This window comes from Chrysoperla carnea, chromosome 4 (genome assembly GCF_905475395.1).
Source record: "Chrysoperla carnea chromosome 4, inChrCarn1.1, whole genome shotgun sequence".
Classification (NCBI taxonomy): domain Eukaryota; kingdom Metazoa; phylum Arthropoda; class Insecta; order Neuroptera; family Chrysopidae; genus Chrysoperla; species Chrysoperla carnea.
In genome coordinates, this window is record NC_058340.1 from 68,113,262 (window position 1) to 68,137,584 (window position 24,323).

The 24,323-nt window shown below is 29.8% G+C and overlaps 1 protein-coding gene across 2 annotated transcripts in view; it reads left to right on the forward strand.

The window, feature by feature from the left end:
* The window catches only part of LOC123297372 (high affinity cAMP-specific and IBMX-insensitive 3',5'-cyclic phosphodiesterase 8), a 73,136-nt gene extending 49,290 nt beyond the window's left edge, over positions 1-23,846 (forward strand). The window contains exons 1-10 of one of the 2 annotated variants that reach the window (XM_044879005.1): positions 4,298-4,486; positions 7,478-7,563; positions 16,879-16,932; positions 17,000-17,190; positions 17,482-17,541; positions 17,738-17,795; positions 18,670-19,147; positions 19,209-20,266; positions 21,349-21,631; positions 22,084-23,846. In XM_044879005.1, the coding sequence (XP_044734940.1) occupies positions 4,393-4,486; positions 7,478-7,563; positions 16,879-16,932; positions 17,000-17,190; positions 17,482-17,541; positions 17,738-17,795; positions 18,670-19,147; positions 19,209-20,266; positions 21,349-21,631; positions 22,084-22,226 (2,505 nt within the window). In that variant the 5' untranslated portion in view covers positions 4,298-4,392 and the 3' untranslated portion in view covers positions 22,227-23,846. Of the gene's footprint in view, positions 1-4,297; positions 4,487-7,477; positions 7,564-16,878; positions 16,933-16,999; positions 17,191-17,481; positions 17,542-17,737; positions 17,796-18,669; positions 19,148-19,208; positions 20,267-21,348; positions 21,632-22,083 lie in introns of those variants that run through there. The other variant, XM_044879004.1, reaches the window with a different exon arrangement.
* Positions 23,847-24,323: the final 477 nt, after the last annotated feature.

Genomic DNA, 24,323 nt, shown 5'->3' on the forward strand with positions numbered 1-24,323 from the left:
TTTTTTAGTGATAAATTAGTTAGTGTACTTCTGATTCACTAAAAATCAATAAATAAATAAACTTTTAACAAAAAGAAAACCGACTTCAAAAGAGAAAGTTTTACAAAATAAATTAAAATGCACTAAAAAGTAAAAAATAACGATAATTTAATGTAGTTAAAATTATTGTTACTTTTGGAGTCGGTGTCAGCCAAGGAAACAACTCTGACACAACAGTTTGGTACATTAGTTTGGCTGACACCGACTCCAAAAATAACAATAATGTTAACCACATTATATTTTCGTTATTTTTTACTTTTTAGTGCATATTAATTTATTTTGAAAAAGTTTTTCTTTTGAAGTCGGTTTTCTTTTTGTTTAAAGTTTTTTTATCTATTTTTCTCAAGTCTTGACAAATTTTAAATAGTAATGTAATAAAATTATCCTTTATTAGATAGAGTTTTACTGTGACCCACCTTTCCTTATAATGAAAATAATCTGGAAAAATAAAGAGAAAATGTCATAAGTATGGAAAAATAAATAAACTTCCCAGTTTATTGACATAATTATTTTTTTTGGGTTTTTAAATAGCACACAGACTGACTGATTGTAGAAGAGCCATGGTTTGAACTAACAAACTTCGCCTTTCATTATTATATAATATATTTTATTATTACATATCATATTTTGATGATATCATCAAGTTCCATGTATTTCCCACAGGAATATTTTCATACCGATAATAGTTAGTACCCACCTCATACAGAGATCGCGCTTCATCATACTTTTTTTTTTCTTCAAAATACCGTAGCGAAAATCATTAGTGGTTATTGATTCATAAACTAATAAATATAAAGTATTTTCGAGTGAACATATAGTGTTTTTTATTTATTTGAAAGCGTATTTCACCCCATCTAATGTAGTGTGCCTACAGAATGTACCATTTTATTCTATTATGGCTTATATAGCTCGTTTTGTAATTAAACCATTCAAAAAAGTTCTCTAGGTTACTCTAATAGTCAATTTAGATTCTGAAAGATAAAAAATAGAATAACACTTTAAAATAGAGCGAGCAAAGTATGATGTCGATTTCGTTGATATGTTGATCGAAGCGTATTAACGACTGAAGCGTATTGAGTCGTTTCGAGTCGCTCGAGTTTTTAATTTTTTTTAATAACTTTTTATTATGCTGGAAAGTTATTCTTGTGGACCTCAAGGGCCTTCTCAGTACCAGTGAAAAATGTCAACTCATAAATTTAGCGATACGCCAAAACAAAACTTTTTTAAACTGAACCCAGAAGAATGAAATTAATTCAGGCATAAACGAGTATATACTTGTTTTTTAAATATCACAAAGACTTTGTGAATTTTATATTTATATTTTTTCATTGTGTCGTGCTTTTTTTTTTGGAAACCGTGTATAGATAGAGATAAGTATAGGTACGCGTACGAACATATCAGTCGTAGGTAAATTAATCGAATTTCAAAAAATTGACAACTGAAAATTATCGATGCTAGAACTACGTCGATTGAGAGAATCCTAACAGTTACAGAGTGGAACTGATTTAGTTTGTCATCGGTTTCCAGAATAATTAGTGATAGAAAAACTTTTTTGCAACTATTTACAGACTAGTTTGCAACCAGAACTTATGTCCTGTAATATTAATTTCTAAGGTTTTTTTTTTAAATACGACTCATTTGCAATCCAAAGTTACGATAGTGTCAGTCACGTTTTTGCCATTTTTCAATAAGTTGTTTTATGTAATTTGGCCCGAGATACGATTTAAAATCATAATTCCTGCATCGAGGAAGATATTCGAAGTTTAAAAACACTCTCGAACGCGACTTCTTTTTTCATGTAGTGTCAGTCGCACTTGCATTTTGTTAAATGAATCATATAACATAAAATTTTATGAGCAATTGAGCACATTTACTACAGAGGGATAAATGCAAAATCAATCATGAAACTTCTAAAACTGAAACCATTAGCATAATAGTATTCATAATATGAAAAAGCATGTTTTATTACATTAAAAAGTGGATAGTAATTTTAATTATAATGTAAAATTCAAAACGTAGGATTGTCGATCTCTATCAAATAAGCTAATTTAAAAAATGAAGATAGGGAGCACCCCACGCTTTTAATTTTACGCTACAATAAATGCGATAAATTTTTATGATTTGTAGATGTGTTTACTCTCCACACGTTATACATACATAATATATAAGCATTATTATTTATATTCAAATAGGTGTATGACAAATAGGAGAGACGTTGCTTTTTTATTTTTCAATTTTTTATATTTTGTCGTTGGGATAAAAATTACGATTGCCTTGGTTTTATATATCACCTATATGTTATCATATATTACAGTCTACAGTCATTCTTCTCTCTTAATGTTTATTGAACGAATTTAACCTACAGGATAAAATTATTTTTGAGTTCAAATTGCATTATTTCGTAAAGAAAGATAGCCGTATAATAGTCAAAGTTAGTATCATCTACATTAAAAAAATGATACTAATTGTAAGACAAGTGTAATTAACGAAATTTAAAAAAAAAAAAACCCCGTCAAATGCGATTTGTTCCTTGTAAACCGATTTTTGGAAACTTAGCTATAAAATGTTCTCAACCAAGTCGGTTCAACCGTTTAAGGGCTACAATACCACTGAGAAACACACGGACGCACAGATAAACACTTCAAAGTGATAGCCAAGGACATCAGATGAGATGAAAAGGATACTTAGAGAGCTATCATTTTTTGGGACAAATTTTTGGAAATACATATTTTAATTGAAATTGAAATAATATTTGAGTTGAGTTTGTTCTTTTGAATTATTGTTTTGAATTACCTAATTATTTTACCATTTCACTTTTCAAAATGAATTGAGCCAGATTTATTTAACCATTCATTTCCATAGTAATTATTTATATTTTAAAATTATATGTCATGCATTTCCAAACTGGATCAATTTTGAAGATCAACGCGAATTTTTTAGTTTTGTCGGGTACGGAACACTAATTTCGCACTTGAAACATAGCTAAGAACACTTTCAATCAATTTACCATTCAAAAAATCAAAATCGATTCATCCGGTTAGAAACTGCGATGCCACAAACAAATCAATCAGACCTGATTTAATATCGGGAATTTCTTTCAATTTAAAGTATTTGAATAAATATAAAAACTAAGGAAAGTGCCTCCTATATACCTCCCTCTAAATAGGTCAACGAATTAGAGTAAGCAGCGTATAAAAAATACGGGAACATTTTCATTAAAACAAAAATAAAGATTTAAGTCTTCTTCAGAAAAAACATAATCTAATATTTGTAATTACTTCAATAAAAGAAATTTATGTCACAAAATAAAAAAAATAAAAATTATATCTAAAACTTTTTCTTTTGATCTTTGAAAAACAAAATATGAAAAAATAAAAACATTTCCATCATCCATTTAGTCCAGTTGGTATAGGCACTGACATTCCTATTTTGAAGATTTTAGAATTCGCGTTGAAATCCCTTCAAAAAAAAACATTTATAGCATTCTCCGATAATTCTTCATCGAGTATCGCTACGACTTTAACAATTATGTTATCGATAAAATATTCAAAACTGAAATAAAGCTTCGTCTGGATTTTTACATATTTTAAGACGAGGCAGACTGCTTAAAGGTATATGTAGATCAACTGCCTATGAACCCAAGACCCAATTGACCTATTATGCTTATTTACGAACTCGTCCTCACTTTTAATGTCATGAACACGCTATAAAAATTTCAACTTAATATCTCTTTTCGTTTTTGAGTTATCGTGATTATTTGGTTATTTGTAACACCTATACCAAAATTTTTTTTGGTAGCATCAATATTTTCACGCGTTACAAACTTGGGACTAAATTTAATATACCTTGTATATATTTCATATACATGGTATAAAAACAACATAGCTTATGGCAACACCCGGCGGTTAACGAAATCATTCCTAATAATAACTATGTATTTCCGAATTTCAGCAAAAGTATCATATTCTAATTTACTTCAGAATGACAGTGCCCATATTATCTAGCATAGACCCTTATATAAAACAAAAAATATAATTTTTTAATCAATTTTATTAGGAGCTATGTGAGCCTACGATGATAGGTTGTAAGTACCTGCAGGAAAAACAGTTATAACATCAAATGTGGAATATTATTTGACAAATAAACTTTTCTAATTAATTATATTTTATAAAAATAAAAGTTTTTCTTTTTTTGATTATTTAAAAAAAAAAGAAATGTTTGTGAAAAACGTAATAAAATATAATAATATAGTTAAGAACAAATAAAAAGTTTACTTGAAGTGTTGTTGAAATTTTTTCAAATAGTTGAGGACATATATGTAGGCAATTTGTTTGTATATAACATGAGGTAGAAATGATTGTTTTGGTTGGTGAAGAAGGCGCGAGCAGTAGTAACCCTAGTGATGGTACAGTTAGAGTACAAGATGAAAAAGTGGAGTTAGTTAATGGTAAGAAATTATTTTTTAATATTAGTTCTAATATTCGATATTTAAGGCTTTTTGCTAGACACAATTTTCGAAAATTTCTTCGAAATTATTTATATTGTATATGACAGGACTTTACACAAATTTTTTGAGAAATTAGAGTTTTGGATATTAGAGTTTTCATAAATAGAAGTGTTGAAAAGAGATTGGATGCAGAGTTTCTGAGATATCGCAATATTTGGATTGATTTTACTCCGTATCTCAAAAACTATTCGACCAGTCATCAAATGCACCCGATTTTTGTACTTTTTGGGTCAAAAGATCCTTATATACTGAGTTTTATCGAAATTGTAGATTAAAAAAAATTTCTCGATTTTTTGCAATTTTTATTAAGGGGTAAAAAATCGAGAAAAATGCAAAAAAAAATTTTGTGTTGGTATTTGATGAAACTCGGTGGATGGGGTAGTTTTGATCAAAAAAGTATATAAATCAGGTTAATTTAATGATTGGATGAAGATTTTCTGAGATATCACAATATTTGGATCGATTTTAGTTCGTATCTCAAAAACTATTCGACCAGTCATCCGATTTTTGTACTTTTTCAATATCAAAAAATTATTCTCTACTTTAAATATTTTTTTACACTTAATTACAGCATTTTTAAACAGTATTAATATATTTTACTATGTTTTAACGGTGTAAACAACGAATTGAAAATATATTTAAAAAAAACATGAATTAAGAAATTTGCTGAAAATACTTGGAACACTAAACCGTAAATACAAGAGAAATAAAAAAGGACATTTTCATTTGCACTTCTTATATAGTTAGATATCTCCTTCTTCAATTTAATAAAACAATTTTATCTATTTTTGCACAATATTTGTTTGTAACATGTTCATTTCAATGAAAATCACATCTTTTTATCCCGTTTTTTTATTGTATTTTTCTAAAAATAAAATATGTTTTTCACGTATTATTCCTTTTTTTTTATATACAGTCAAACCTGAGTAAGTGAGAACTGGATTAGAGAAAAAACTCTATAAGTGAGAGTAATAGCCATGACACGTCATTTTAAGCTTCGAAAACTTCTTAGCGAGAAACAGAAACCTCTGTAAGAGAGAGTCTTTTTTCCCTCATGGACCTCCGTAAGTGAGACTGTTACTTATCTATACCTCTATAAGCGACAGCCGAGCTTTATTTATTTATATTATTTAAGAGGAACTATATATATATTAAAGAGAAATGCTACCCATGTACCTGCGTTAGCGAGAAACTCGGGTTAATGAGAAACCTCTATAAGCGAGAATGAGATTGTGCTCCCTTGAACTCTCGCTTATCCAGGTTTGACTGTATATATAAATACCTCTTTTATTAAACTTAAATAAAGCGTTGTTCGTACATTTACTTCTTCAATCTTCTTATTTACTAAATGAATTGTAAAGTTTCAATCTCTGATGATGATGATAAAAAAAGGAAAAAAAAAAAGTTTTAATATCTGTATATTTTTTTGTCATATTATTAATATTTTTTTCATTGGTTTTTGTACAATTGTCAAAGAATTTTCTTTTTTCGAATGTTTTATTTCTTTATGAGATGAGAAAAAAGGAAAGGAATGTGCGATTTTGAAAACGTTATAAAAATAAATCTCATCAATTTTTCTACATATCTAAACTACAAAAAAAAAAATAAAAAAAAAAAAAAAATAAACGTTTAAGGTAGTAGGAGCGCCAACGGAAGTTTAGACTTGTGGTTGAAATTATTTTTGCCTTATTTTCAACTTTGATGATGAATTTTGTTATAACTTCATGAATGTAGACGAAAAATAAGAATAAAATTTTTCAATATCTGGATTCGTTTTCGAAAACTCGAAAGTTAAATAACTAAACAAACTTTTCAATTTTCGATAATTTGAAAATTACTCTACATATAGAAACTTTTGAGATATCCACAAAGAAATCTCGTCAATGTTCGAAATCTTATATATTTAAACGAACAATTCTTGTATATATGTATCAACGATCTCGAAAATGGTTCAAACAAAATTTTCATGAAAATGAGTATGCAGGGGTTTTTTGGGTTGAAAAGTCAATCTAGTTAGGTTTCATTTTGAAAAAACGTCGTTTTATCCGTGTTTTCAGGAAAAACTGAAACATACACTGCAAAATATGACTGTTTCTGACATCTATTGGTGTATATCGTAGTTAACGAAATAAAGTACATTAGCGGGACATTCAAATTGACATTTTCATGGACACATTTTAAACGGTTCTTATATTAGTGATAAATTCGTGTCTTTTTAACTCAAAAATACCGAGCAATGCTCAATGATCATCCAGGTACTAATAACATTACGTTTGAGTTCCCAGATTAGGGTTTCTTAAGTATTGGCATGATGAATGAATTAATTATATGAGGATAGTACTGAGAGGATGAAAAGCGTGGCGTTGTTGACTATTTCTAATATAAAATCAAGTAACACAAAACAACACTAGAAAAAAAATCAGTTTGTATTTTTATAAACCGCAAACAAAACAAAAAAAAAAAAAAACAAGGAAACAAATAATTTTTAATTACAAACAGAATCTGTTGAATATTTATCCTCCGGGACAATAAATTAATTATCTGAATAAAATATACAAATAAAATGTAATTACTAGTTGACATGTGTTGTTTTTTTTTACCGACACTTGATGCTACCGTCGCGCACATCTAGTTCCTAAAAATATATATATATATATATATATATATATATATATATATACTGTATATATATATACAGTGTATATATATATACAGTGTGTCGCATTTAAGATGAAGACACCCTTATATATTCGTTATTTATAAGAATATCGATTGGAAATTTTCGATAGTCATACAGGGATATGGAGGGATGACTATTTTTAAGATACTTAACCGAAATCTGAACTTTAAACTCAGAATATACTACAAATTTACGAATAGGGCCGATTCTTTATGTTTTGAAGGAAAATAATAGTGTTTATTTGTTTTCAGGTGGTGCACCAACAACAATACGACTTACCAGTCAAGGTCGACCATCTTTAGCACTTACTCCTGAAGAGGAACCACTTGATTGTGGGGTAAGTTTCAACATCCTTATAACAGAACAATAAGATTACATGCTGTAAGTAAAATACATATAGATATTGTCTCCTATATCTTAGTATGAGAGCTGGCACAGTTTTCGAAAGTAAATTTTTATATGGCTGCGACTTTCGGATATTTCTTTTCTCATTGAACTTAAAAATCGTATCGTATTTACATTACTGTAAAAGTTGTAGAGGATAAGATGAATAATTAAGAAAAAACCCGTACATTAGACTGGGATTCACGGTTGGTTCTGTCTATTATACGGTTTTTTCCTTAATTATTTATTAAATACTATTTAAATAATTACGTTAAGCTGAGCGCTCCACCTTCTGTGTTCTCAATTTCAAAAACGATTCAACGTATAGGTAAAGGATAATTTCATATAAAATTTGTAGCACATTTTATCCTCTACAACTTTTGTAATAAATGTTAATATGATTGAAGACAAAAGAAACGAGATATTTACAAAAAAAACTGATTTTCGCTACCTTTGACCTTGAATATCTGAGGATGCGCACGCGTGACGATATGTGACTTTTGATACAACATTTGTACTAACAAAATAAAGGATTGTACAAAAATTCAACTTATTCCGAGATTGACCACTTTTTTTGATTTAGATGATCGGGTTTTACCTAATTTCAAGAAGAAAAAAAGTATCAAAAATTTCAATTCTTAAAAATAAACTTTTTTTGACGTTCCCAGCTCTTATACCACTTCTCTATATCGTATCGTACGTGATTCATCTTCATTGATATTAATTACAATGTACAATAGGCACCTTATTAGGGCCTATTTGTATGTAGCAATAATAGCACATAATTTATCTTGCCGCTACTTGCTTATAATGTACAGAGTTATTCATGCGACATGAAAGATTAAGGCTCAACTACTTGGTTTAAAAATAATTTTGTTTCTGGAATTGATGAAAGCTTATTGGCTGTACATTTAAAAATTATTTTCGTAATATATAGGATGTCCGAAAAACACGAAACGTATAAAAGTTGTATTTTTTTAAATGAATCATTCTGTATATTATTTTATTTTCAAGTTCTAAGACATATAGTTCAGTAAAATAATACATTGTGGTATGCAAAAGGTCGGGTAGTTTTGATTTTTTCCTATGTTGTTAGTGTTAGGCCCATGGCTTAAAATCCAAGTTTTCGACCTCGGGGTGCCAAGGCGCGCCGCGGGGCGCACCACTTTTTAATGAAATATCGAAAATTTGACCATTCCTAAGTGAAATCTCGCGAACGGTTTATTTTACAGAAAATATTATTTTAATAAATTAAAGGGTAATAAATTTGTGACAGTTTAAGCCCAACACCAGGTTTGTAGCGTAAATAATGGCTGAAATACAAACCTTCAAAATAAACCAATTTTTCAAAGATTTGTGAAAATCGTGATTTTTTAAAAATATTTCCACAATATAATTGTTTAAATCAAACGCCGTATAAATTAATTGTGTATGTTAGTTTATTTGCTATAAAAGAATAAAAGAAAGTATTAATAAAATTATGAAAGAAAGAATGAAAAGTGTGTTTGTAGGAGTTATATATTAACATTTTTTTATCAATGAATGTCCTATTTAGTTAAAACAATACAGTACACTTTGGAAGTATTTGTTACAAATAACGATAACAGTATCTATTTAAAGTTTTCGCATTTTTGATGGGCCAGGATGGAAATGCTCAAGCTCTGCCTGATGCTCCTTGTTCTCTTCATCCAGTGGAAAATTTAACTCTCCTATATCTTCATGTTTAGAGTTATTTATTGACGCCAGCATGTCGTCTTCGTCTTCAAAGCTCCCTTCAAACGGATTTATTTCCGAAACGTTTTCGCAAGATTCTCCTAGAGAACAGGTGCATAGAGAAGAACATATAAGACCAGCTTTACGGCAACCACATGAGTTCTTGCACGCTTTCTTACAATTGCAAGATATCATTTTAAGAAGAGATTCAGGAGCTGCATCTCTGTCCATTTTGAGGGGAGAGAGCCCAAATCTGGTAGATACCCAGCCCCATTCAAGAGGGTTTTTCTCTTGACCTAGCCACTTCTGTATCTTAAAAATGATACTTTTAAGCAATAACCATGCACGAACATTCAGATCATTTTAAACAACAAATCTGACAATAACATGACAATAGAATTAATTTGTTTTTACTAAACTACTAACACTCAGCTGATCAATTAATAATGCAGGTTTACCAACCTATATCATTGATCCCAATTATTTTAGTTAATTTATTTTGAAGATCTATAATTCAGCCATTATTTACGCTACAAACCTGGTGTTGGGCTTAAACTGTCACAAATTTATTACCCTTTAATTTATTAAAATAATATTTTCTCTAAAATAAACCGTTCGCGAGATTTCACTTAGGAATGGTCAAATTTTCGACATTTCATTAAAAAGTGGTGCGCCCCGCGGCGCGCCTTGGCACCCCGAGGTCGAAAACTTGGATTTTAAGTCATGGGCTCAACACTAACAACATATCCAAAAATCAAAACTACCCGACCTTTTGCACAGCAACCCCATATTTTCATACATATTTACTGGATTAATAGAAGTACGATACGAAAATAAAAGTGAATTTGATTGAGTTTTACCTTATTTACACTTCACTTTTTTCGAAATATCCAGTATGAAAATATACATCCAATAAGCCTCCATGTATCCCAGAAACAAAATTTGCTTAAATTCAAGCATTGAATCTTTAATCTTTCGTGTCGAATAACGTGAATTACCCTGTATAATATCGTTTTATGGTGTGGTTATCTTTAAGAGCACACGTGATATCCATCGATAATGTGGATTAGTATTTGATTGATGATACACTATGTACTCTATAAAAGATAAAGTGGAATCTAAATGTAGAAACAAAATTATTTTAATAAAGTTTCTGAGGAATTTCTGCCACAATTGAGTCATCTTCGAATTGCACTTCAAAATTTAAAAATTGTAATACTTTTTGAGCTGTCGTACCGAAAAACTTGAGATGAGTTATCGACAGCTCCAGAATTAAAGAAATATTCACAAATATAATTACGAGACAGACTCAAACTAGGTTTCACTCATTCTAAAAACGGCCATAAACTGCTTAAAACTGCCATATTTACTGCTTAGGGTCATTAGTGATTTTTCCAGCATTAAAGAAATTTTTGTACGCCAATCTATGATAAGGTCCTCTGATAAAAATCTATGATAAGGTCCTCTGAATCTATTCCATATTGAAAATAATACACCGTATATTTAAGAAATCCAAGCAACAGACTTAAACGAGATAATCAAGTCTCTATGAGTATGATATAATACTGTTAGTTAGTAATAGTAAATAATGATTATTTAAATAGTTTGAAATTATATGCATAAAAATAATTTAAATATAAATATAGTAAAAACAACTATTTAGCTACATTCGTTTAAATAATTTTTTTTTTTTGCTAAATAGCGGTGAAATGTTTTATTTTTCCTATAAGATGTCATTTATACTGTCCTGCCTCTTATACCGTGTGTGTTTGTATCATCTAGGCATATACATATCTGTAGTATGACAGAATACATCCGTTTAGTAATGCATCTAAGCGAGAGGTATTATTAACATGTATTGAACATTAGTTGGAAGACGCTTAGAGAGTGGGAGTTTTTTAGTTGCAGATAACTAGTAAGTTCATCAAGACTCCCACTCTCTGCATGCATACAACAGAAGATCTATCGTATCGTATCTGTAGTCTTACAACACTTGTATATACATAATACCTCTCGCTTAGATGCATTACTAAACGGGTGTATTCTGTCATACTACAGATATGTATATGCCTAGATGGTACAAACACACATGGTATACTGCCTAAACGTTATAAATATATAATTTAATTTTTGTTCAGTTAAGTCAATTATATACGGGGTGGATCAGAAACGCGGCTATTTAAGAGATCTATAGTCTTTCTTCATCGTACCTGAGAGAAGTATTTTTATCTGGATGGACTTCAGTGATACTCGGGTTAAATTTCCAAATTTAAGATTTCTTCTCCCTAAGGTCGATACATCCTCTTATTTCAGGTGTGGCTGTCACGTTAGAGACCCAAGCAGAAAGTTCTTTTAAGACCAGAAAATTTTTTTCAGAGTTTCACTCTTTTCTAATTACGTGTAGCACGGGCAGATTGCTGCGACTATTTTCATTTTATCATCTCGAGGTAAATACAATCTTTTCTGTTTTGCCGGTTTCACAACTTCGTATACTTATAAAAATTTAATTTTTTAAGTAAAAAGGTACGACATTTTCTGAAGAAGTATTCTGAAGATTTGTTATATTTTTCTCCCAAAGAACTTCCTATAAGGTCCTATCAGAAACCCCGATATATAATAGTTTTCTCAGACTAATGTACGTTTTGAAAATTTTTCGATGTAAAATCGTGGGAAATATTACAGTATCCACCAGAATAGAGCTATCCGCCAGTAGTATTGTGGGTATCGCCAATATAGTATTGGCATGACGCCCATACTGCATTGACTCGTCCGTCATAACTATTGCTAATGTTTACTATTCCCTCAATACAGTACACAGTATGGCGTTCACACCGATACCGTCATAGTGATATCCACAATAAATTTCTTACCGTGCACTTATTGTCCAAGTACAAGTACATGAAGCCTAAAATTCCATAAATTTCTAGAATAACAACTCAAATTTTGTTCAATATTCTTTGCCAGAGGATATCAATGACCCATAGCATTATTACAACTCTACCACTCTGTATTTTATTTATAAATGAGTCTCATACATAGAGAGTTACTTAAGGTAATTAAATTTTAAGCGCGAACACTTTAGTTGGAAACTTGGCATGTTAATTTATATTGCAGACATCTTACCAACTTTACCATACATAGTTATAAAATATCTACACCACTGAAGAGTAAGCAGTTAGATTAATAATATTTTATCCAAACATGTACAATTCGTCTTAAAATACGTTTTATCCTCTGTTTGATATCCGACATCATCTTCCTAGTCAATATATTCTGAAAACTTGGAAGAAAGATAACTAAATAAGAAAATCTAAGCACTAAAGAGCTTGGTTTTTTGAAACCCACTTATTGTGGGTCATTCTTTTCAGCTGTGATGTTAATTTTTCACTAGCTATTACACATTCTTGAAAGCTAATAGAGCTAGGTAAATTTTGATCACAAATTGGAAAAGTATGACCCAAATTTAGTAGGATTATATACTTGGTTTAACAAAATAGGATAAAATTTGGATGTGATAGAGCAAAATTAAATTTTTTTGATTCTAATGACGTCATAAAGTTAAAAAATTCGATTTTTTGATAACACAGGCAAATTTGATCCGATCGCATTGGAATTTTTTTTGAAACCCACTAATTTTGGATCATTCTTTTCAGCTGTGATGTCAATTTTTTGCTAGCTAATACTTATGTGCTAAATTCCTTGACCAGGGCTGCACATTGTTGAAACTTATTAGAGATAGGTTAATTTTGATCACAAATATGAAAAATATGGTCCAAACTTAGTAGGATTACATACTTGGTTTATCAAAATTGGGTAAAATTTGGATGTGATAGAGCTAATTTAAATTTTTTGGATTCTAAAGACGTAAAGTAAAATTTCTAATTAATTTCTTTTGTTGTTCTGAATCTTTGCCACCATATTTCTCGAAAACGAAGCCAATAATGGTATACTAATGATTTTTAATGGCACTTTTCCGTATTTTGGGCAAAAGGATTCTCGGCTAAAATTTTTTTGCATATAAAAAATATATATATATACACGTCAGTTTTACAACAGGTTTTTCTTCTGTTTTGTATAAAGATAGTTATTTACTGAAATTATATTACATTTGATGTATGATAATTTATGAAAAATTGTTAATTAATTGTTTACAAACACTAATATTTTTTCTAAAACTAATTTAAATTGTTAATTAATTGTTTATTTTTATTTTTTATTTTATATATTCCACAATAACAAACAACAAATCAGCCATAGTTAATTTTAATGTTTGAAATATAAAATTAACAAGTGAAAACAAACAATTGACTGAGTTAATTGTTGAAATACCATGTATAGACAGTGTTAATTACTCTCATTACACACATTACACACACATACATGTTGATGCGCACTCGTTTGTTTTTTTGACGTCACGTAAATAACAAAAGATATTCACTTTTAAATACACACACACACACGCAACTGATATTCCTATATTAATACATACTATAAAATTTACACCTAATTAACGCCCTCGTGGGTAAACAGTGATGTTTACGAAAAAATGTTTCAAACAAAAGTTTTGATAAGGAACATTTTTTACATTTAAACTTTTGTTCTATCTCTAACGGTTTAAAAGATGGGTCCTACGGACCCAAGACCCAATTGACCCATGAATCTCATTTACGAACTTGACCTCACTTTTTACGTCCTGAGTACGCTGTAAAAATTTCAGCTCGATATCTTTTTTCGTTTTTGAGTTATCGTGTCCACAGACGGACGGACGGACGGACAACCGGAAATGGACTAATTAGGTGATTTTATGAACACCTATGACAAAATTTTTTTCCTAGCATCAATATTTTTAAGCGTTACAAACTTTGGACTAAACTTAATATACTATGTATATTTCATATATACATGGTATAAAAGTGACACACATGCTTTGTTTTAAAAAAAAAGAGTTACAAATTTATTTATTTATTTCCAAAATTCTGAATTGTAAATTATTTTTGTGGTTTATTTATAATGGGTAAAGTCTGCCGCGGATTCGAAGTCGAAACATTTAGTTAAAATTGTTTAAAAAATGTAATTCTGTCATCAAATTGGATTGTATTTTTGCTTCCTACGACGGGTCCAAATAGACCTATAAAGTGATTATCAACCATATCAGAAATCCTTTAATATTCTTCTAAGAGATTCTTCTAAACAATTGCCCAAAATAAATCAAAAATAAATTTTTTTCGAGGAATTGTTTAGTTTATTATAATACATCAATAGAAATTAGTTCTATAGCATAAATAAACATACCTATAAATCCTAAATCAGATTTCATAACAATATTTCATCGTAAATCAGATTTCGTAATAAAATCGAATCGTAATTAGTCCTACTTTCAAATTATTCATAAAATTTAACATATTAAAATTTCAAAATTATACAATTTCATAATTAATTTATTTTAATATCAAAATCAATCAATTAATTAATTAAAAAAGTATATAAATTTTTTAATAATGTCATAAAAACAACACTTTATATATTATAATATTATATGATAAATTAATTATGTTGTCTACATAGACGATATTAAATTTTGTATTATGTAATATAAAATGTTTTAAAACTTCAATGTTGAAGTTATTAAAATATTATAATATATAATATATTCATTCATTGAGTGTAGAACAGAATCTGAGTGAGAGATTTATGAAGAACTGAATCACAACTTATATAAAATTATGAAAATTAAAATATTTTTTATCTTGTAACAAGTGAAATTTACAAAATTTAAAAAACCCCCGACAAATGCGATTTATGTCTTGTAAACCGATTTCTGGAAACTTAGCTATAAAATGTCCTCAATCGAGTCGGTTCGACCGTTTAGGAGCTACGATGCCACTGAGAATCACACAGACACACCGCTAAACACTTTAAACTTATAACAGTCTTTCTTAAATCATTATCAAAGTGATGGCCAAGGACATCAATAGATGAAAAGGATACTTAGAGAGCTATCATTTTTTGGGACAAATTTTTGGAAATATTTTAATTGAAATTGAAATATTTGAGTTGACTTTGTTCTTTTGAATTATTGTTTTGAATTACCTAATTATTTTATCAATTCACTTTTCAAAATGAATTGAGCCAGGTTTATTAGATCATTCATTTCCATAGTAATTATTTATATGTTAAAATTATATGTCATGCCTTTTTCCAAACTGAATCGATTTTGAAGATCATCGCCAATTTTTTAGTTTTTTTTTTTCGGGTGCAGAACCTTAAGCACGCACTTGAAACATAGCTAAGAACACTTTCCGTGAAATTAACTTTCAAATGAAACCAAAAAAACTAAAATCGGTTCATCCGTTTAGGCACTACAATGCCACAGACAACGAAATACATTTTTGCTGGTTCAGAGGTGAGACACCTAGGAGTGTGACATTCATTTCTCATCTGTATACATCTCTACCGTGCAAAAGTGACGTCATGGTGCTTAAACTCACTTTTACATATAGGAGCATCTTTTTAACATGGTTCCTGGTGGATCATTTCACCCAAAAAATTTAGCATGGACTTGTAATTCATATAAGACTCGAGTGCGCATATAAGAGGACACCCAATATGTATAGATGATAAAAATTAAAAAATTAGCACCATAAATATCGCACCATTTTCAGTAAATAATTATGATTTTTTTGTTTAAACACATTTTTAAGATTCTCACGGTATTTTTTTTAACGACATGTGCAGCAATAACAGCAGCGTTGGTATAAAAATATTTTATTAAAGTAGGTTATTAACTACAATTGTTCGCCTCTTTTTTTAGCATTATTCTTATTTATAATAATAATAATAATACAGGTACATAGTCCAAGCAAATAAGACATTTAGTAAGTTAAATTCTGAAACGAGCAGTTTCTTAACATAAAGTCGTAGCTTGTATTTTTTATGTTTTTGTTGTTTATATATCTTAAATATCGAATACGAAAATGAAATTACTGATAGAAAATACTTAGCCCGTCAGTACTCGCGTCAAACGTTCGGCAATTACAAGTCACATGATGAGAGATTTGCTCAAGCGTTCTGCACATGCCTCAAATATTTTATATAAATGTATTTTTTAAGGCACTAGCTAATTAAAAATAGTTTGATGATTGAATAGTTTGAAAATCAATACATTTACTAGTTTGCTTGGACTAATAAATATAATATTTAATGTTAAAGATTTATTAATAAGTTTTTATTATATATACTTAAAAAAATATTACAACTTTTATAAATAATAAATTACTAATTATATCATTCATTACATGCATAATAAAATGTAATTTTTAAACTATAATGTAATTACTTTAATACAGGACGACCCCTCCGCCAAAAGTTAACAAGTCCGATGAAATAAAAATTTAAATGTCCTTAAGTCATTATAAAAAATTAAGTATGAATAAAAACCGTGATTTGAGGTGCATGGCGAGAAAATAAAATTACGATTATCACTTACAAAATTTTGATCAGTTGATATTATCGATTAGACTACTATAACTAATTTTGTGTTTTTCTTCTTTTCTAGAAAATCGAACGTAAATATGGATTGTTACTACCGCCAAATCAAAGTTCACCTAAAGTATGTATTTTTTTTCTATTAAAATTTAAAATTTTATTTTAAAAATCGTTTAATTTGTTTTAAATAGATTTTATCAATATTTCCTCGCGAGGATCAAGTATCAGCAACTATATCAAAAGCAGCTGAAAAACTTGATTTTGAGGTGATTCCATGCTCAACATTTGAGAAAGCAACTGAAGAGTGTTTATCAAAAACGTATGATCTAGTGATCATTGACGCTAGAACTACGAGGCATAATGATGTGGAAACAATGTGCAGGTAAATATTATAATTGTTTCAGAAAAACTATTTCTGACTTTTTCAGGAATGATAAAAAATACTGAATTTTTTGCTAGGAACATTTTTTCGAAATTAATTGCCAAATTTTCTAAAGTCTAAAGTATAGATGATATAAATTTTTGGTCTCATTTATAACCAAGTTAAAACTCAACTGCAATTCATATTCGAATTTTCTCTGCGGATAATTAGAAATAGTTAATCTGAAACTTTCTACATTTATTTACAAAAAAAATTATAATTTTCGCTGATATTAAAGTTTTTTCAATTTAGATCGGTAAGAAATGCAAAAGGCAATCAACATACAGTTCTAGTGGCTGTCGTTAGACGAAGGTAGGTAAGCTTTTATATGCAGTAAATATTGCCACAAAATTGAGAACTAAAAAATATCACAATACTCACATTATAGATACAACAATACAACTTAGATGTTTGATGAATATCTCAAATTATTTGGCAATTCCCTGCATTAAAAACATTTAATCAAGATCATTTTCTATTATCTAATATTGAGGAAAATTTGTTTTAGTACACTAGAAAAAGATGAAGTGGCGGTAGCTCAACTCTTAGAAGCTGGTCTTAATAGGGTAAAATTCTATACAAATATATTATTAGTTCCAAAATTAGTGGGCAAATTTTCAAAATTTATCATATTAAATAAGGTCACAATTCGTTTTTAATGAAATTTAAGTTTTTAGATAATTTTGATCCATAAATTACGAAAATCCACTTAAAATTTGATTGGAATTATGATTTTAAAAAAATTAGGTATACTTGCCTGAAGCTTGTTTGAAGTATTAGCTATACTTGTCGAATTATTCCCCCGAAATGATAAAAAAAATTTTATCATTGTAAGAAAGTGGTAGCGGAAAGATTAAAATTATACCTTATTGACAATATTGTAGCATGGTAACAGCTTTAGGACAAATTTTTTAAATCATGCCTTCGTTTCTAAGCAATATAAATTACTAGTAGAAATATCAATAGTAATTTACTTTCTTTTTATTTATAGGCAACTTTTATAACAGATATGATATACAAATTACATAACGAACAAAATTAGACCGAAAGTCTATTTTTCGTCGCGTCGTTAGCCAGTAAAATAAGCTTTAAAGTGAGGGATAAATCATGAAATTTGACGGTGGCTGTAATTTCTAGATGATAAATTTTATAATTAAAGAATATAATTTTAATTTGCCAGACCGAAATTTGGTTGCTTTACTAAAGTACATTCCACGTTAATTAATGCAACCGCTCTCAGATTAAAGACACTCTTAATCCCTACCTAAGTTCAATATGGAAAGAAATTCAACAAATTAAAAGACACTCTCAAACTCGTTGCCAGCTCTTATACTATATTTTCTTTGGAGTTTGGCAAGTTAACTAAATTCGAGAATTTGTCCACTAAATCTAGAATCCAACCATGATACTCTAATTAAACATTTCTACTTTTTTTGTTAGTGTATTATTGAAACTACCAATCTAACATTATGGACAAATGAATTGCTACAATTAAAAGTCAGCGAAGTTCGACCATACGCTCAATTCACTACATCCCAAGCATTATACGCTGCATTGTATAAATCACGTGATGTCGTTTATATTACGGATAATGTATCACGTATTCAATACATGAATCGCTCCGGTGAAAAAGTAACAATGTATCGTCAAGATGAATTAATTGGAAAATCATTTGAATTTTTAATCAATACTGAATCGCTGGCGAATTTTCAACAAATGCATAATAATCTATCGAAAAATCGTGAATGGGAAGGTTCGTTAGTGATAAAACGTAAAAATTTAGATTCAATTACATTGTACACGAAAACAACGGCAATATGTTGTACAGGACGAACTCCAACGCATTATGTGATTATCCAGGATGCTGGTAATTTGCCTACGGAATGGCCTGTTTTAAATACTCCAGTTGTAATTCCAGGTAAGATTTTCACACCTTGTTTCCAAAAAGACAATTAAGATAAACCATCTTTTCCAAACAGGTACAGAACGACCACGAGGCAGTGTAAATTCCATACGACGTGGTTCCTTCGATGTCCGTTCCGTGGGAAGTGATGGAATTCGACGTTCCAGTATAGCAAAATTAAATGCGTTACCACTAGAAGCACCAATCACAAAAGCTATAACAATCTTAACGAATTTACAAGAACAAATACAAAGTCCATACGTGCAAATGATCGATAAAGTTATCGATTTAATCAAAACCAACGAATTGTATTCACCACAAATGAAAGATGATCATCGATTACGGAACGATGATCCGGTAACAAGTGATTTAATTGGTGCGTTATTATCCCAAGGACCTTCACAAATCTTATCTTCACGCCGAAGTAGTAATGATTCTACTGCACATCGTCCATCAAATCGACAAAATACAACACGACATCGTGCCCCAGCTGCTATTCGAGAATTATTAGAAACATCCTTACTTTGGGAATTCGATATATTTCGATTAGAGGAGTTAACATTCAAACGACCCCTTGTACATTTAGGAATGAATTTAATGTGCCATTTTGATATACCCGGTACCTTAAATTGTGACGAGAAAACCTTACAAAATTGGTTACATGTAATCGAATCGAATTATCGATCGAGTAATTCATATCATAATTCCACGCATGCAGCAGATGTTTTACAAGCGACAGCAGGTTATTTAGAAAAGGAACGTTTAAAATCAATTTTAGATCCATTGGATGAAGCAACAACTTTAATTGCCGCAGCAGCCCATGACGTCGATCATCCAGGGAAATCAAGTGCATTTTTATGTAATTCCGATAATCCGTTAGCGATTTTGTACAATGATTTGACAGTGTTAGAAAATCATCATGCGGCTTTTACATTTAAGCTTACTTTAGGCGATGAACGTGTTAATATATTTAAGAATTTAGATAAGGATCAATATAAGGTTGTACGACATAATGTGATTGATATGATATTAGCAACAGAAATGACGAAACATTTTGAACATTTGGCGAAATTTGTTAATGTTTTTTGTTCAAGATCTGTTCAACGAGATGATTTTTATATAACGGCAAATGAGGTAAAATTATTTTTCTTAATTCACATTAACATTTTAATCGATATTCGAAAAAACCGATCCTACTAAAATACAAAAAATATTGGACTCGAAGGGTGACATTTTTTAGATACCTTGATAATGAGTCAAAGGTAACTTTTCGTGGTACCTAAAACAAGTGCGCAATTTGTATATATGCTTGCACCGGAATGATCCAAGGGAGGAAGAGTTCAAGCTTTTGTTCATTACTTATGTTAGACCATAAAATCAATAAAAACATGTAAAAGAACATTTTATTATGTCAAAATGTAATATTCGGTCACTTTTTTCAATAAGTTAATTCTGCTAGGAACAGAAAAGACTTTTCCAAAATTCTATACGCATCGCGATATATGTGGAGCGAGGCTAAACCGTTTAACTGATTTGCAGACATTGTCGATATAAACTGCGTTTTGAGACGACGCAAAGTTGAAATGAAGAGTTCAAACGTCGCTGTTGCCACAGACAAAACTATTCGAACGCAAAGCATTTTGTAGACATTTGGAAACGTATCTTCATTGCAAATATCCAATGCTTCGAGTGAATTTTTGACGTCCTATCCGACTATAAGTTTATCAGCAACCTAATACTCATATTTTCGTTTCCAATAATTCCAATGCGTGTTTTTTTACACAAAAAGCAATGAATAACCGTAATCTATAGCCGCACGATTCCAAAAGTCAATTAACTTCAACTGGAACATGATTTCAGTGCCATGAAAAATTATACGCGAATACCGCGAGTAGAACTATAGATGATGAAAAAGGTGTAAAAATTTAAAAGAAAAGTGCGTCAATTTGACGACGAAGTATGAATTTCTAGTCAGTTTTACTTTAACGAAATGACGAGTAAGGAAAATTTTATAGTTCAAGCTTGCTCTTGAATCATAGCTAAGAACACTTTCGATCAAATTACCTTTCAAAAAATCAAAATTGGTTCATCTGTTAGGAGATACGATGCCACAGACAGACACACAGATATACAGATGCGATAAGTTTATAAGGCCCCTCTTTATTAGTCGGAGACTAAAAATTCTAATTCTAATAATTATCAATTTTTTCCCTCAGAGTGAAAATGAAATGTCACCTATAAATTTACCAGAAAATATAACATTAGTGAAACGTATGTTAATAAAATGTGCGGATGTATCAAATCCAACACGTCCAATGCGTATATGTGTGGAATGGGCACGCCGTATTGCTGAAGAATATTTTACACAAACCGATGAAGAGAAACAAGCAAATTTACCAGTTGTAATGCCAATGTTTGATCGTCAAACATGTTCAATACCAAAATCACAAATCGGTTTTGTTGATTATATTATTAATGATATGATGGAAGCTTGGGATGGTACGTAAACACACAAACCCTTGTCCTATTCCCTGCCTTTCTTTTGCTATTACTCCCCCAATCTAACCCAGCGTAATAATACACTAATGGATTGCTAATCATCACCGCAGACTTTATTGATCTTTAGCTAGCCCCAAATTTATGTAAAACTCGACGTAATAATCCTTCGGAAACTGGTAGGGGGGTTTTTAACTTGCAAGATTTGATTACAAACAACGGGCAGGTGAAATCAATAAAGGCTTGTAACTTGTAATATATAGGCAAAACTATTGTTTGATTTGTAATGACCATTGCCTAAGCGTAAAATAACAATGATTTAAAAATGACAGATAGCAACTCGATATAATGAATATCCTAAGTTTTCCTAAATAATAATACCAGATTCCCAAAATAGTATAAAAACTTTCATAATATTTTGTAGATTGATTTGTTTATTTTTTTTTATTTTTCAGCATTTATTGATATGCCCGAAATTATAACATACATGAGACAAAATTATGTATATTGGAAAGAATACGACGAACAAGGCCTAACGACTTTAGGTGATATTAAAAAACTACAACAAACCCCACAAATGTCACCTATAGCGCGTTAATTTTATTTTCTAATAATATTTGTATTTATGTAATATATTTAATGTTAAATATGCCAGAATGCTCTCATCAAAGGTGTTACTCAAATATGGCAAAAAGACGCCATCATTGAAATTTTAATGAAACTTTGAATCACTTATACAAATTTTCAGAAAAAAAGTAACGTTTTTTTTGGTTAGTCATCCTGAATAGAGCTTTTTAAAACGTCGTCGAAATGTAGGAAAAATATTTTACTTCAACTTTTTTGTATTTGTAAAATATAGGAAATCATTGAGATAATTATTATTAATAGTAAAATAATTTAATTTTTTTTCTATTTATTTTAAAAGAATATTTATTTATTTTACTCTTGTCTACTTCTATAATAAGTGTTTGTCAACTTTCGTCCCGTTGTGCAAAACGAAATTGCCGCTTTCTGCCTCCGTCGGAGAGAAAAGTAGTATCCATCACAGGAGCAATTAAAGAATGTCTCGGATCTCATGTTGACAATAAACATGAGATCCGAGGCATTCTTTATTTTTGCTCCCTAGATGTAAAATTAACCATTAAAAGATTGAAAAACACTGCAATAGAGATCCGATCGAAAGATAGATCTCAAGAAGGTGTCTGTATGCAGGCCCATGCTCAGAAATTATCCAAGGGAAAGGTTCAAACTTTTGTTCATCATAAAGTCAATAAAAACAATAAAACTTGAGTAATTTTTTTAAAATAAGTTAATACTGCGAATTTCAGAAAAAAACTTTTCCAAAACTTTGTGCCCATCAATCTCTACACTGCGATGCATATTAAGAGAGGCTAAGCCGTTTAACCGATTTCAGAAATTGTCGTATTCATCGCAGATACTGATATTGCAGGACTATGAACATTTTTCTAAACTCTGTTCCATTGTTTCCTCTTCTTTCAGCCAGTTCGATACTCTTACTGAGATCCAGTTTTTTGTGAAAGGAATTCTCAATGGGAAGGAATTTGACCCCCAAAACCTCTCCCTTGCGCACGGGACTGTCTGTATGTATTTATATGTACTCATATCTACACTCTCTCTATTTCTCTCAGTGCTTCCACTTTTATTCTTAATTTCATGAATTCAAAATAAATTATTATAACAAATTGTAATTAATTATCTCAATTTTTATTGAACTGATGCATCAATCAATATACATTATATATCTGAAATACTAATTAGTTACTTATTTGCATAGACGCAACTAGGAAGAGACAATTATTCTCGAAACAGTGGCGGATTAAAATCAGGTGCTGACAAAAGGCTAACTATATATATTTCTCTTGCACAGTTCCCTAGTATCTGCCAAACTGGACCTTGATCTAATGAGCCTGATGATAAATCTACCACTGTTCGTAAACAGATCTACATTTTTAAATTTTCACTTCAGCTTTCAGAAGGTTTCAGTAAATTTACTTAAAGGTTTTGGTTTATATCTTCCAAATACATTACCGACTAAGATTTTTGATAACTTCGTTTAATTCACTCAAAGATGTCAAGACTATAATCCACGATATATCTTTAATAATTTAAAAATAATGGTGTTTGTTTCCCTACAGTATTACATATAAACCAAATACATGCTTTGTAGTCAAATAACGTGTTATTTTTAGCTTTACAATACCACGCAACTACAAAAATATATAATATATTGTGTGCAAGTGCTGCTTATAAATTTGATAATATAGATATCTCTCTTCAATCATCAATACTCTAACTATAGTCGTCTCTGTTCATCAAATGATGGATCTTCGATGAACTCATAATTAAATTAAAATTTTGTTTTCATATCATCATCAACCTTATATTACGATGGTATTATAAACTACAAGATTGTCTAAATATTTTAGATAGTTTTTTATCACACTCTCTATATTTTTTGATATAGAAATATCCAATTGAAAAGGATAACCTATATGATTCATCATTTTTACATCCAACTATGAACGATAAAATAATAACAAAAAGCCCGATGACCTAGAAATTTTTTGTGATTTTTGGAAACTTTGTTAATCAAAAAATGTATTTATAAAGTTTTATTGAATACTAGTATTATTCAATCCTTGCATATCTCCTTAACAAAAAAAACATTGTGACT